Source organism: Nilaparvata lugens, unplaced genomic scaffold, assembly GCF_014356525.2.
Source record: "Nilaparvata lugens isolate BPH unplaced genomic scaffold, ASM1435652v1 scaffold1949, whole genome shotgun sequence".
Classification (NCBI taxonomy): Eukaryota; Metazoa; Arthropoda; class Insecta; order Hemiptera; family Delphacidae; genus Nilaparvata; species Nilaparvata lugens.
In genome coordinates this window covers 26,472-39,135 of record NW_024090267.1, presented here as the reverse complement: position 1 = coordinate 39,135, position 12,664 = coordinate 26,472, and the positions used below count along the sequence as shown (strand labels likewise).

Here is a 12,664-nt window from a genome sequence, read left to right as displayed (position 1 = left end):
ACTATTGGTTGTGATCGTATCTGGTATAGTTTCCTCTTGCTCACACGAATTAGTTGAGCCATTTTACTATAAGCAAAAGGTGAAAAGCTGCTTCAGACTAGACTCACCTTTTTTGAAGCATTTGCTTCAAAAGTTGAGCAAATTCTCTAGTTTACTCATACAATTTTGAGCATAAGTTTATATTTTTATATCTGGTTATTTATGTTCAACGGATCTCGAAAACGGCTCTAACGATTTTCACGAAATTTGGAACATAGTAGGTTTATGATATAAAAATTCGATTGCACTAGGTCTCATCCTTGGGAAAACTCGCTGAATGACATTGAAAGGATAATTCATCCTTGTCTGAAACAGCTGAGACTTTCGTCGTCTGTGGATAGTAAAAAGTGAGCGAGTGATTCTGTGGAAAATCAAAATATCGCATTCCCGAAATTCATAAGCTGACATATAGCCAGCTGTGAAATATAAACACGATCATTTTAGAGAATTGTGTTCTGTTTATCAATAAATAAAAATAACGAGCGAAGCTCGGTGCCCCGATATTGTTCTCTATGAATTGAGTTTTAGGTTAGTTGAGTTCTGAATTTTGAAATAGCGTGAAAAAATGTCATCTCTATAATAATCTTCAGCATAATCTTATAATCTCAATAGCCTTCTTATAATCGTCTACACTCTCATCTTCTCAAATGCCTATTTCCTATTCTGTGATAGCTATCTTTATATCGGAATCTTTTGTATTTATTCTTTTGTTGGAATAATGGTGATATATATCATGGTTGAATCTAAGAAGAGTTTAATAGTTCTCAACTATTGGTTGTGATCGTATCTGGTATAGTTTCCTCTTGCTCACACGAATTAATTGAGCCATTCTACTATAAGCAAAAGGTGAAAAGCTGCTTCAGACTAGACTCACCTTTTTTGAAGCATTTGCTTCAAAAGTTGAGCAAATTCTCTAGTTTACTCATACAATTTTGAGCATAAGTTTATACTTTTGAGCAAATGCTCAAACTATTCTTTTGATGAGCATGAGCAAAAGGTTTTGCTCACGTTTATTCATAGAAAATAGCTCAATATTTTAGAAGTATAAGCAAATTCTCAACTTTATCCATATGGCCCATTATGAATAATAGTTCTTATAATTTGATTCAGAGCAAGATGTTATTGATCAAGTACTGTAATAATAGTACATTTATTAATGGACTATTACTTTTACCTCAATGCAATAACAATGTAGGCCTATGTTATTGTATTAAGATTGACTCCAAAGCATAGGACAGTTTTTTAAATGAAACTTTGAAAAAAACATTCGAAAAATGTTGAGTACTGTACATATAGAATGGCTTAATATCCAATAGAACCAAAACTTTTTCAATTTTGATTTTTTGAGAGCGAGTCATTCAACTAATTTGGAGACGCTGAATCCGAATCTGAAATCACGATATCTCTATCACCATTTTTACGCGTTCTAGGTTGTTGAAGTTGATAATAAAACGCGGCTTGCCCGCCCCGACGTAAAAAAGTGGCGGCTGACATGCGTCAGCAGAGCGTACGCAAAGCGTAAGGCCGGTTACAGAGGTCGACCGACCGTCAGTGCGTACGTCAGTCGCGCTTGTCTTTTCCATAGATATTCCATGTATCCGTACAGAGCAGGACTGACGGCACGCATGCGCACGGTTAGGACCATGCGTTTTACACTGCGTACGAAGACCATCGGTCAAGCTCGTGCGCATCCGTTCCATCGGTCGACTGACGCGCTATTGAAGCAAATAGAAGCTTTCAGAGCTGTACTGATCAGTAGCCCGATCGCAACATAACCAATGTGCTGACACCTCTGCCCTACAATCAGCTGATATTGAATTGAATAGCATAATGAATGAATTCAATTAATGGTGTCATATTTGAATTCAGAGTTTTTCTATCAATTCTAAATTTTTATTGGAAAAATCATATATTATTATTATCTACATTTATTTGATCCGTAGCTTAAAGTGACTGCAAGTATTCCCAATGGTGATACAAGCTCGAAATAACTCATCAAAATTTCTGATGGACATTCTGAGGTAGTTGAAAAATGTGTATCTTCATCCCCAAGCAATGATGTATATAATATGGTACTAAATTCCCTTTGAAATGCTCTTTGAGCGACCATCGGGTGAACTTGATATCTACGCCTTTTAATCTTTCGTTCACGAAGATAATAAGCTACAATTAAACAATCTGTAAAGGCGTCCAATTTGTGAGTCAGAAAAACTGATGTATGGATGCGTATGGTCAGGATGGTGCATACGCACTCACGTAAAAAAGCCTATGGTCGGTCGAGCATAGGAGCGGCCTAATGACCATGCGAGCCTTGCGCTCTGGAGGAATTGTAACAATATATGTTACCAGTATATATATTGATGCCACTAAATACGTTGAAAGCTGAACAGAATTCATTTCACTCGCTTTGTTTTGAAATGTAGCTCTTGTATAAGACCATAAAAATATGAATCAATACCTCAGCTGAACTTGAATAAGTTTGAACTATTGGTTCTTAAAAATGTGATATAACTCGTCAGAAAGCAATGAATGACTGGGAAAACCAGGCGTGATTTGAGGACTGTTCCAAAATCCATTGAGTAAGTGCATGAAATACCCTATATGTCAGTTTACTCGCGAAAACTCTGGCACTCCGGCACGTGAGCGTGCGAGGGAGGAGCTTGGTTGTCGGGTTCGGTGACGACAACCAAGCCCCCCCCTTGCACGCTGGCGTCAACGAGTCTCCCCGACAGCCAATCCCCTACTGGTTAAGAGGTTATAGGATGTTACTGGTTAGGTTATCCTAAATTCGGGACCAATACATAGGAGCAAACGAAACGTTGCTCACATCAAGTTGTGAAAACTAATAAAATAGTTCAATTAGGCCCCTGTTTCATAAAAACTTACAAGTCCTGTAATACAGGAACAGCTGATTTTATCGGCTATATTGAGCATGTAATTGGAATGGTGATTCTCCTGTATTACGTGACTTATAAGTACTAGTAGTTCTGTGAACAGTAGACCTCACGCAGTATTCTCATCCACAAGTACCAGATGTCAACTGTTTTAAATGTTAACAAACTCAGTTCACGTTTGAATTTGTATTCCATATGATATAATTCATCCAGTTCCGTGATGATCTTTCTATCTGATGAAAATTAATTTTTCAGAATCAAAAATATTATAATTTCTCCAGCATTATTTAGTTCATTTGTTTATTTTTATTCACCTATTAAATTAGTTTTTTCGAATGTGAGAATATTGATACTGATGGACACGCATAATAATACCATGACTGCAAAACAAAATATTGAAACCAAAGACCTTAAAGTTGCGATTAGACCAAATTTATTTAAAAAATGTTAATAACTCAATCCTTTTAGATTATATTAGATTGAATATAACTTATCATACACATGATGAACATATGTGTTTGTCAACTTCCGTTCAATCTAATAGAATCTATAAGGATTAAGTTATAACCATTTTGTTAATAACTTTGGTGTAAACCCAGCTTAAAGATGCATACCTCTTTGATTGAAACTATAGACCTTATACAAATACAGTAATAGACTGTCTTCTCCACACATCTGTGTAATCACTTGTCAGCTGATTTATGATGAATAATTCTATAGTCTGATTTTTACTCTAATATTGGCGTATGAAGGAGGCTCCTTTTTCCTTTTATATCATCCTTGAAATGCAAAATTTCCAAAAACCTTGTATATACGTCGACGCGCAATTTAAAAAGGAACATACCTGTCAAATTTCATGAAAATCTATTACCGCGTTTCGCCGTAAATGCGCAACATATAAATATATAAACATTAAGAGAAATGCCAAACCGTCGACTTGAATCTTAGACCTCACTTCGTTCGGTCAATTATGAAACAGGGCCCAGGGGCCTGTTTCATGAAAGTTACAAGTCCTGTAATAGAGGAAAAGTTCCTGTATTACAGGTGAAAATTAAAAGTTTAAACAATTTTCCCTGTAAAACAATTTACAAGTCATTTGCCTGTAGAAGTAAATAATACAAGACATTATCATTTTCGTGTTTCGTAAAAAGAAACTTCCTGTATTACTGGATCTGTAAGTTGTTGAATATTTTATCATTGTTTAGACCATCCTAAAACTTTTACAAGTGTAGGTAAAATCTTGAAAAGTGACATTTTGTTCTAAAGGCAACGTGTCAAAATGGATGAAGGTAGTAGTTCTAGTGAACTACATGACTATGTTATTATTCGTAGGCCAAGAATTTTGCAAGGATAGAATTTCATACAAAATTATGCAGGAAACTTATCAATATAATGAACGGTTTAGATTAAGCTTTCCTCAGTAAAGTGTTATTGGGAATATTCAGAAAATCAATTATTTTAATTATTAACAATTTTTGATAATTAACATTTTTTGAAACATTACTACTAACATAACTGTTATAATAAGTTATGTAAGTTAAGTAGTTATTATAATTTCTCAACTATTTATCATTAACAAATTTATTTTCCTGCATAAATGCAATCTGTCCATCGTCAGAAATTTGATAATATAGATTTTCCACAGATCTTATATTAGGCTCACTGGCTAATGAAAACATTAATTCATATAAAGGAACTGTAATACAGGTGCATATTACAGGTGATTTTACAAGTGCAGAATTATTTTTATGAAACATAATTTTAAAGGATTGTAAATTTTAATTTATAAGTCCTGTAATACAGGCCCTGTATTACTGGGGTTTTATGAAACAGGCTCCAGATGTATTTCACAATCTGTAATCATTATTAATATGCACAACAAATTTTCAATATGGTTTGTTCAGTAATGACATAGAGAAAATATAGCATAAGAAGATATCCCATGGTATAGAGCGTTTATGTTCTAAATTTCACTGTTAACCCCAGCCTGATAGTTTACTTACTTCTTTTTCATGAAACTATTTGATTTGTAATCTCTCATTCTGTGCCGTTCTTGCACTCTCAACCGGCCAAAACAGTAATAATAGACAGTAGTCGACAGTAATCGGCTTGAAATTTGGAACATAAACGACCAATACCATGGTTTATCTTCTTATGCTATCTTTTCTCTATGGTATCACCATGAATGATACAATATCACCACAAAATGAAACAGTATCACCACGCATGATACAGTATCAACACAATATGATACAGTATCGTCTCAACTATGTCATCTTCTCTCCATGGTAATGCATTCTTGAGTTTGCATTACTCATCACTCCAATCAGAAAACTTCATTAAATTTAATACAACTTCAGTACAGAAGTATGTCTCGGGAATTATTTAGGTTGTAGCTACTATAATGATGTCGTCGTCGTCTTCCTACGAGGATTAGGCTATTTGCCTGTTCCGACTTGAAACTGCCAATGACATCCATCTTTTGCGGGATACGCCCACACTTCTCCTCCCAACCACATGAATACGACATGACTGCCCTGGGAATCCTGTCGCTCTCCGTCCTTTCAACATGATCTTTCCAGTTTTGCCGATTCTCTTCAATCTTCTACCATATGGAGATTATGTTGAGCTCGCTTCTTATATCGATTATAAAGCCTATCTCCCCTTGTGCACCCTTTTACTGCTCTGACGACAACCAAGCCCCTTGCACGCTGGCGTCAACGAGTCTCCCCGACAGCCAATCCCCTACTGGTTAGGAGGTTACTGGTTTTCGGGACCGTAGACGACAACCAATCCCCTCGAAAGTGGTTTTTAAAGGAGCTCGGCTGACGGGGAGCTTGGTTGGCGCGTTCCCCTTGATAAGCTCAACTACGAGAATTGGGATAGGGACTATAGTGTATAGTTATAATGACAGTATTTGATTAACATTGGTGTTGCTATCCTTGTCTATCATTCGACAAAGCAGAAAGCGCTATTCTTTTATACCTCCACAACGTTGCCAGATCGTTTTCTAACAATGTAGAAATATAATTAATTGACAAAACTTTCAATATCAATTATAAAGAATTTTCTTTTAATCATTGAAAATATTTCTCTTGATGAATAGAATATAACTGGTTATTTTAAACAAGAATTAACAGTTAAATTAGATCAGATATACCGGTATCAACTATCTTCTATAGACGGCAGTGGCAAGGCAGAGAATCAGCAACGCTGTACTCTTATATTTCTCTACTGTCATCATAACGTTGACCTCACTTAGCATATGATGCTAAATTGCGGAATTGAACCTCATAAATAATCATTTAAATGAAATTATCGACAGAAATTTGTGAGCGGTTTGACTCAGTGGTCGCACTGATAAGCTAACGTTTAGATAAGTTGAGAATCATGCGTCTGCTACTCCCGTTGAAAGGGTGACCGCTTGAGCAAACCTCTCTGAATATGGTTTATAGAAGTGGATTTGTACATTCTTTGAAGTCTCTGTCCAAAACGTAGATGTTCACTTCTTGAATTCAATCACTATTGCTTGAAAATGTACATATGAAGGAAATAAAAAAAGTAACGTTAGTCGTGACCCTTGGGTGCTGGGGACCCAGAAGCAACATTTCACGAAAACAAGTCACAGAGCACTAACACTCTACGTGGCCAAGTTTGATTGGCTACTGACATGAATTTACATTGACCACAGTAGACAGTAACGCGCACTGCAGCCCAATTACAATTATAACAAAAATTGTCTAGGTCCTCAGGACCAAGGGTCACGACTAGAAGGTTAAAGTTACAGTTTTACTGATTTATAACTAATTTTAGTGATTTTTAACTAGGTAATAGAAATGAAATGTATTAATGGTGTTGTTTAGGTGCGTTTGGAATGTGTGGTGAGTTTATTGAAGGCAGCTGTGGCTCCACTCAGCTCATTCATAATGGAGGCACTTGCTCTGAATCACCCTTTAACGGCCGCCATTCGCCAACAACTGCAACTGGTTCCAAGCAAAATGGTGCTGAAAAGTATCAATTCAATGAAACCTACAACACCGACCATGTAAGTAGAAAAATCACAGTCAATCAAATACAGTTGATAAAATCATCGAGAAAAGATTAGCAATCATAGAGAACCACTGTGAGAGACAGTCTTCAGAGAAGATTGCCTTAAAATGAAGGCTTCTCTGATTGGTTCTCGTGGAATTGAATCGCGGTTAAAACAGTTTTAACAGGATTTTGTGCAACCGGGCCTCAGTACCGTTCAGGCCTATTTTTTATGTGAAAAACATGGTTAAACGCATGTCAGGTGCCATACAAGCAGAACTAAGCTCGTCTCACAGCAGAGCTTGCAAGAAAGAATAAACGCAGTAATGGAGTCGTTTGAAAGGCAGGAGAACAGGTATTTTCACTCGATTAAGAGTTTTATTCTTTTATTGATTCAACGATACACAATTATTTTTCAAAATAATTTGGTGTGTGATCAACAGGCACAGCCCAAAACTGTTCCTTCCCCGGATTTTGATTCATTAAAATAGGTTATGTTTCCTCCACTTCATAAAATGTTGTCTAATTTTCTGACCAAACACTTGAAGCAAGAAACTTTGAATTTAAAATTTTTAGCGCATGGAAAGCTTTTTACCAGAGAAAATAATATGGACTATTGTCAATGTCTTAATACCTACCATATATTAGCAGAGTACCATACGCATGTAAAAAAATATTAAAGTGTTCTGAAAATTTTGAAAAAAATAATTTTTTCCTCCACCTACTGTCTAAAGTGCTTACTTTACTCCCTGGAACGTAATAAATACTAAAGAGTCACCTTTTCGCTCTCGGGATGAAAAAACAGGAAAACTCCCTAGAGCGTAAAAGTAACTCCATTATAACATGGGAAGCATCTCTATTTTAAAAACGTACATTTGAATATCTACGTAGAAAACGTTCAAAGACCTTAAAGATGTATAGACTCACATGCAGCGCTAGTGTCGTACTTGGAATTGAAATCGGCCATTGAGGGAGCAACCTATAAGATTATTACATACCAATGCCTTTGTAATCTATAATATTACAAATATATAGATATAATATATCGTGCTAAAATACCCCAATGGCGGACTTCAATTTCAAGTAAGAGCTATCATTGGGAAGGCATAGGCATTGTGAGTCTATATCTCTTTAAGGTCTTTGATTTGAAATAGGTTAGAAGGTCTAAGCTCAGATGAGGAAGCATATAGAGTAGTCATTAAACCAACTAAATTCAATACCTCAACCAGACATTTGATCAATATATGAAATTTATGTTTGTATGCTAAAATTATTACAAACTTCATCACTGTACTAAAAAAAATGTAATTTTTTTATTCCATGTTATTCAAAATACCAGCCAACGAATATTCCCATTAACTAATCAAATTTGAAACGGGAACTTCATCATAGCTGTAGTTGTGGCGGCCATTGTTGTTACAACTTTTGCCGACAGATAGCGCACAGCCACAGTATACATACAGTATGGAAACTCGGCTAGTACCCTGGCGCAAATATCCGCCATCTTGTTAGGAAGTTCCGCATTGTAATAGTATTGATGGGAGGTTCGGATCCCTTTACTGATCCGGATCAATTGATCTCGTTCACTGCCGCGAGCCAATCAGAAGACCAGGATTGGAAGTTCCTAAGGTCACGTGACGTGTCTAGTATTTGTGCCATGTAAAAAGCATTGGTTAGATAGGCGTTTGATTGATAGTTTCCATTCTGTACCTATTCTGTGGCGGAGAACTGTGATTACAAGCCAGCCGTCTCTGTCTACTCTTTAGATTATGTTGTAACACATTGTTTGGTCACATACGTTTTTAAAAATTATTTTATTTGCAGTTTCTATAAAAATGTAGGTGAAGGAAAAATGTTGTGTATAACACGAGTGAAAAATGTTTTTTCTCCCTCAGGAAAATTGTTGCCCTCGGCTTTGCCTCAGGCTTCAAACTTTTCCCTCAGGGAGAAAAAACAGTACTTTTCACTCTAGATATACAAATAACTATTAATACTACAGACAACCATTGGATCTGTGCTAACAGTTTCATAGTTTAACACTTAACTTACCTCTGTAGTTGAGTTTGGGAGAGGGGGGATATCATTGTACAAATCAAATTTATTTAGGCTATTCATTGAAATAGAAAAATATATAAACAAACGAATAAAAACTAACATAACAGAATAAAGCAATAAAGTGATAAAAATAATACTTCAATAAGTTTTGTTCAATATATCAATACTGTAATTCGAAAACATCTACGGTAAAACAAATAGAAACAGATGAGTGATGTCACAATTATTTTGTCAATATTTCGAACTATTTTCTTTGATAAAACTACTAAAAAATATGTAAACAAATTAATCAAAAACAATATAAAAGAATAAAACAAAGATGTAATGAATATTAAGCTGTGTTTACACCAAAGTTATTAACAAAATGTTTATTTTCCGTCTTCATAAATTCTATTAGATTAAACGGAGTTTGACAAACACATATGCACATCATGTGTATGATAAGTTATGTTCAATCTAATAGAATCTATAAGGACGGAAAAATAAACATTTTGTTAATAACTTTGGTGTAAACACAGCTTAACACTTTAACAATAAGTTTGTCACTTCAACAATAAGACACAGTTATTTTGTCAATATTTTGAACACAGGTATTCTATTTATAGAAATAATAGCCTGTTGTATTAGGCTACATACAGAAATGCACTTTGAAAGTCACATTATGTTTCGTCTACATCAGAATAATTATCTAATATTACAATTGATATTTAATTACAACTAATGTAGTAATATTTATCTGATAAACAGTCTTTTCTCAAATAGTCTTTCCTGTGTATAATTTGTTCAGTCTTCAAAGAGATATCACAGTTATTTACTGCTGAATCACTGATATATTCCTGTGGGAAAATCATGAAAGTAGTTTGGCCCTTCTACAGAATCAATTCAATTTGCTAGCATCAATTTATTTCAAAACAAATAGAGTAGAAATGTTGTATGAATATAGAATTACTATTAATATAGAATCAGTGGTAATTATTTACAAGGTTGAAATTTTCTCACTTGAAGCCACCTTCAAGTAGGTACTCTAATAATCAAAATAGCCTATAATAAACTAACCTAGAATACATTTTTTCAATTTTAGCTTTTTTATTCTTTATAAATATTATATAGGCCTATATTATATGTTTTGAATGTATCCTAAAACAAGAATACAATAAATAAACTATAATAATCTAATCTAGCCTACTTTTTTTATTAATTTTTTGGGGGTTTTCTATAACTATTACATAATATATAACCTAGATAAACTAACCTAATTTTTTGTGTTTTATAATTTTATTAATTTTTGGGGATTTTATAATAATAGTAAACTAATACCTATAATAACTAAACCTAATTTTTTTGTTTTTTATAATTTTATTAATTTTTTGGGGGTTTTCTTTAACTATTACATAATATATAACCTAGATAAACTAACCTAATTTTTTTGTGTTTTATAATTTTATTAATTTTTTGGGGGTTTTCTATAACTATTACATAATATATTACCCAGATAAACTAACCTAATTTTTTGTGTTTTATAATTTTATCAATTTTTTGTGTTTTATAATTTTATTAATTTTTTGGGGTTTTCTATAACTATTACATAATATATAACCTAGATAAACTAACCTAATTTTTTTGTGTTTTATAATTTTATTAATTTTTTGGGGTTTTCTATAACTATTACATAATATATTACCCAGATAAACTAACCTAATTTTTTTGTGTTTTATAATTTTATCAATTTTTTGTGTTTTATAATTTTATTAATTTTTTGGGGTTTTCTGTAACTATACTTGTTAATATAATATAACCTAGATAAACTAACCTAATTTTTTGTGTTTTATAATTTTATCAATTTTTTGTGTTTTATAATTTTATCAATTTTTTGTGTTTTATAATTTTATTAATTTTTTGGGGTTTTCTGTACTTGTTAATATAATATAACCTAGATAAACTAACCTAATTTTTTTGTGTTTTATAATTTTATCAATTTTTTGTGTTTTATAATTTTATCAATTTTTTGTGTTTTATAATTTTATTAATTTTTGGGGATTTTATAATAATAGTAAACTAATACCTATAATAACTAAACCTAATTTTTTTGTGTTTTATAATTTTATGTATTTTCTGATGGTTTTATAATAATATATGAAAGTAATGCCTATAATGAATAACCCAAACCTACTCTATTTTTTTAAATTTTTACTTTTCTGGTTCATATAATATAGGCGTATATAATATATATTTTTGAATGTATCCTTTAACAACAATATATTTCATAATAATACAAGAGTAATGCTTATAACTAAAATATATATTTTTTTCAATTTTAACAGGAGATATGACGATGTGTGAAGCGTTGGCTGAAGGCTGATGAGGCTGGAGAACTGGAGGATGATGAGGAAGGGAATGCAGACACAGGGGAAAGAGGCAAGCTGAGGCTGGAGAGGCATTTCGAAGGAGACAAAGGCTGTAGTGCTAAAGATGCAAGTAAGTACTGGAGCGATGAGTTGGAGTACTCACACATTCGGGCACAGTCTTTATTATGAGTGATTCATTCAATCATTTCATCAATATGAAAATTTGGATTTTTATGAGAAACTGTTTTTTTTTTTAATTTTGAAGATACAGTGGAAAATTATGATTTATAATTAATTTGGAAAATACTAATGTCAAAAATATATCTAGGGTGAAGTGGGGTTTGATTATAAAATGTAAAACGGGATGATTTAATGATGATGATGATGATGATGATGATGATGATGATGATGATGATGATGATGATGATGATGATGATGATGATGATGATGATTATAATAATTGAAAGATAAAAACATTTGTAGCTAAGAAACATTGAACTCTGATAATAATAGTTATCTTACAAGAATAAGTGAAAATCTATGTTGTTCCTTTGAAACCTATAAAGTGTCTTAAGACAGTCCATGTTCTACTGTACAAAGATGGATGGAAAATATTTCATTGATTGATAATGCTTGATTGACAGTCGTGGAGAGCAGCACACCTTCTTCACTTCAATTATTTTCAAAATTATTACCCTGCCACATAAAATTACATTGCAATTCTGCTTATTTTCAACAAATTTCTATTAAAGCTCTCCTATTTTTCAAGTCTGTAGATCAACAAAACTTGTGTCTTGGCTCAATGTATCGATGGATCAATAAAACATTATTTTTTATACAAAAGATGGTTCTGAATAAAAAATGCAGCATTGAGAATGTGAGATAAATAGAAACAGGAAGTGAGTTTAGCCGATAATTGACCATTTTCCAAGATTTATTCTATTATATTTCAATTATTGCAATTATTTGGTCGTTAATTTTAATTTTATATACATATTCATAGGTGGAAAAGTAGTCTTAAAAGCAGCTGATAAAAGAATGTTTTATTTTATGATTTTAAAATTCTAAAGATTTGTTTTTTTATATCTTAGTATCTATATATAAGTGTAAGTCCTATTATCATACATAGCTTAGTCAGGACTTATAATGTGAAATTTATCAAATTAGGATTTTTTATTCTATCAACCCAGTTTTATTTTTGTACTTTTCGGATTGTGTTAAAGTAGCTACACACACATCGATTTTATGCATACGATTCTTTGCCGTCCTTATAAATCCTATTAGATTGAACGGAACTTGATA

General features: G+C 32.9%; 1 protein-coding gene across 8 annotated transcripts in view; it reads left to right on the top strand.

Moving 5' to 3' along the window:
• LOC111052571 overlaps positions 1–12,664 on the top strand; it is a 35,331-nt gene that overhangs the window by 13,651 nt on the left and 9,016 nt on the right. For 4 of the 8 annotated variants that reach the window (XM_039443883.1, XM_039443881.1, XM_039443886.1 and 1 more), the window contains exons 4-5: positions 6,797–6,978; positions 11,339–11,492. In XM_039443883.1, coding sequence (XP_039299817.1) covers positions 6,797–6,978; positions 11,339–11,357 — 201 coding nt within the window. In that variant the 3' untranslated portion in view covers positions 11,358–11,492. The remainder of the gene's footprint in view (positions 1–6,796; positions 6,979–11,338; positions 11,493–12,664) is intronic. The other 4 variants (XM_039443884.1, XM_039443882.1, XM_039443887.1 and 1 more) reach the window with 1 other exon arrangement.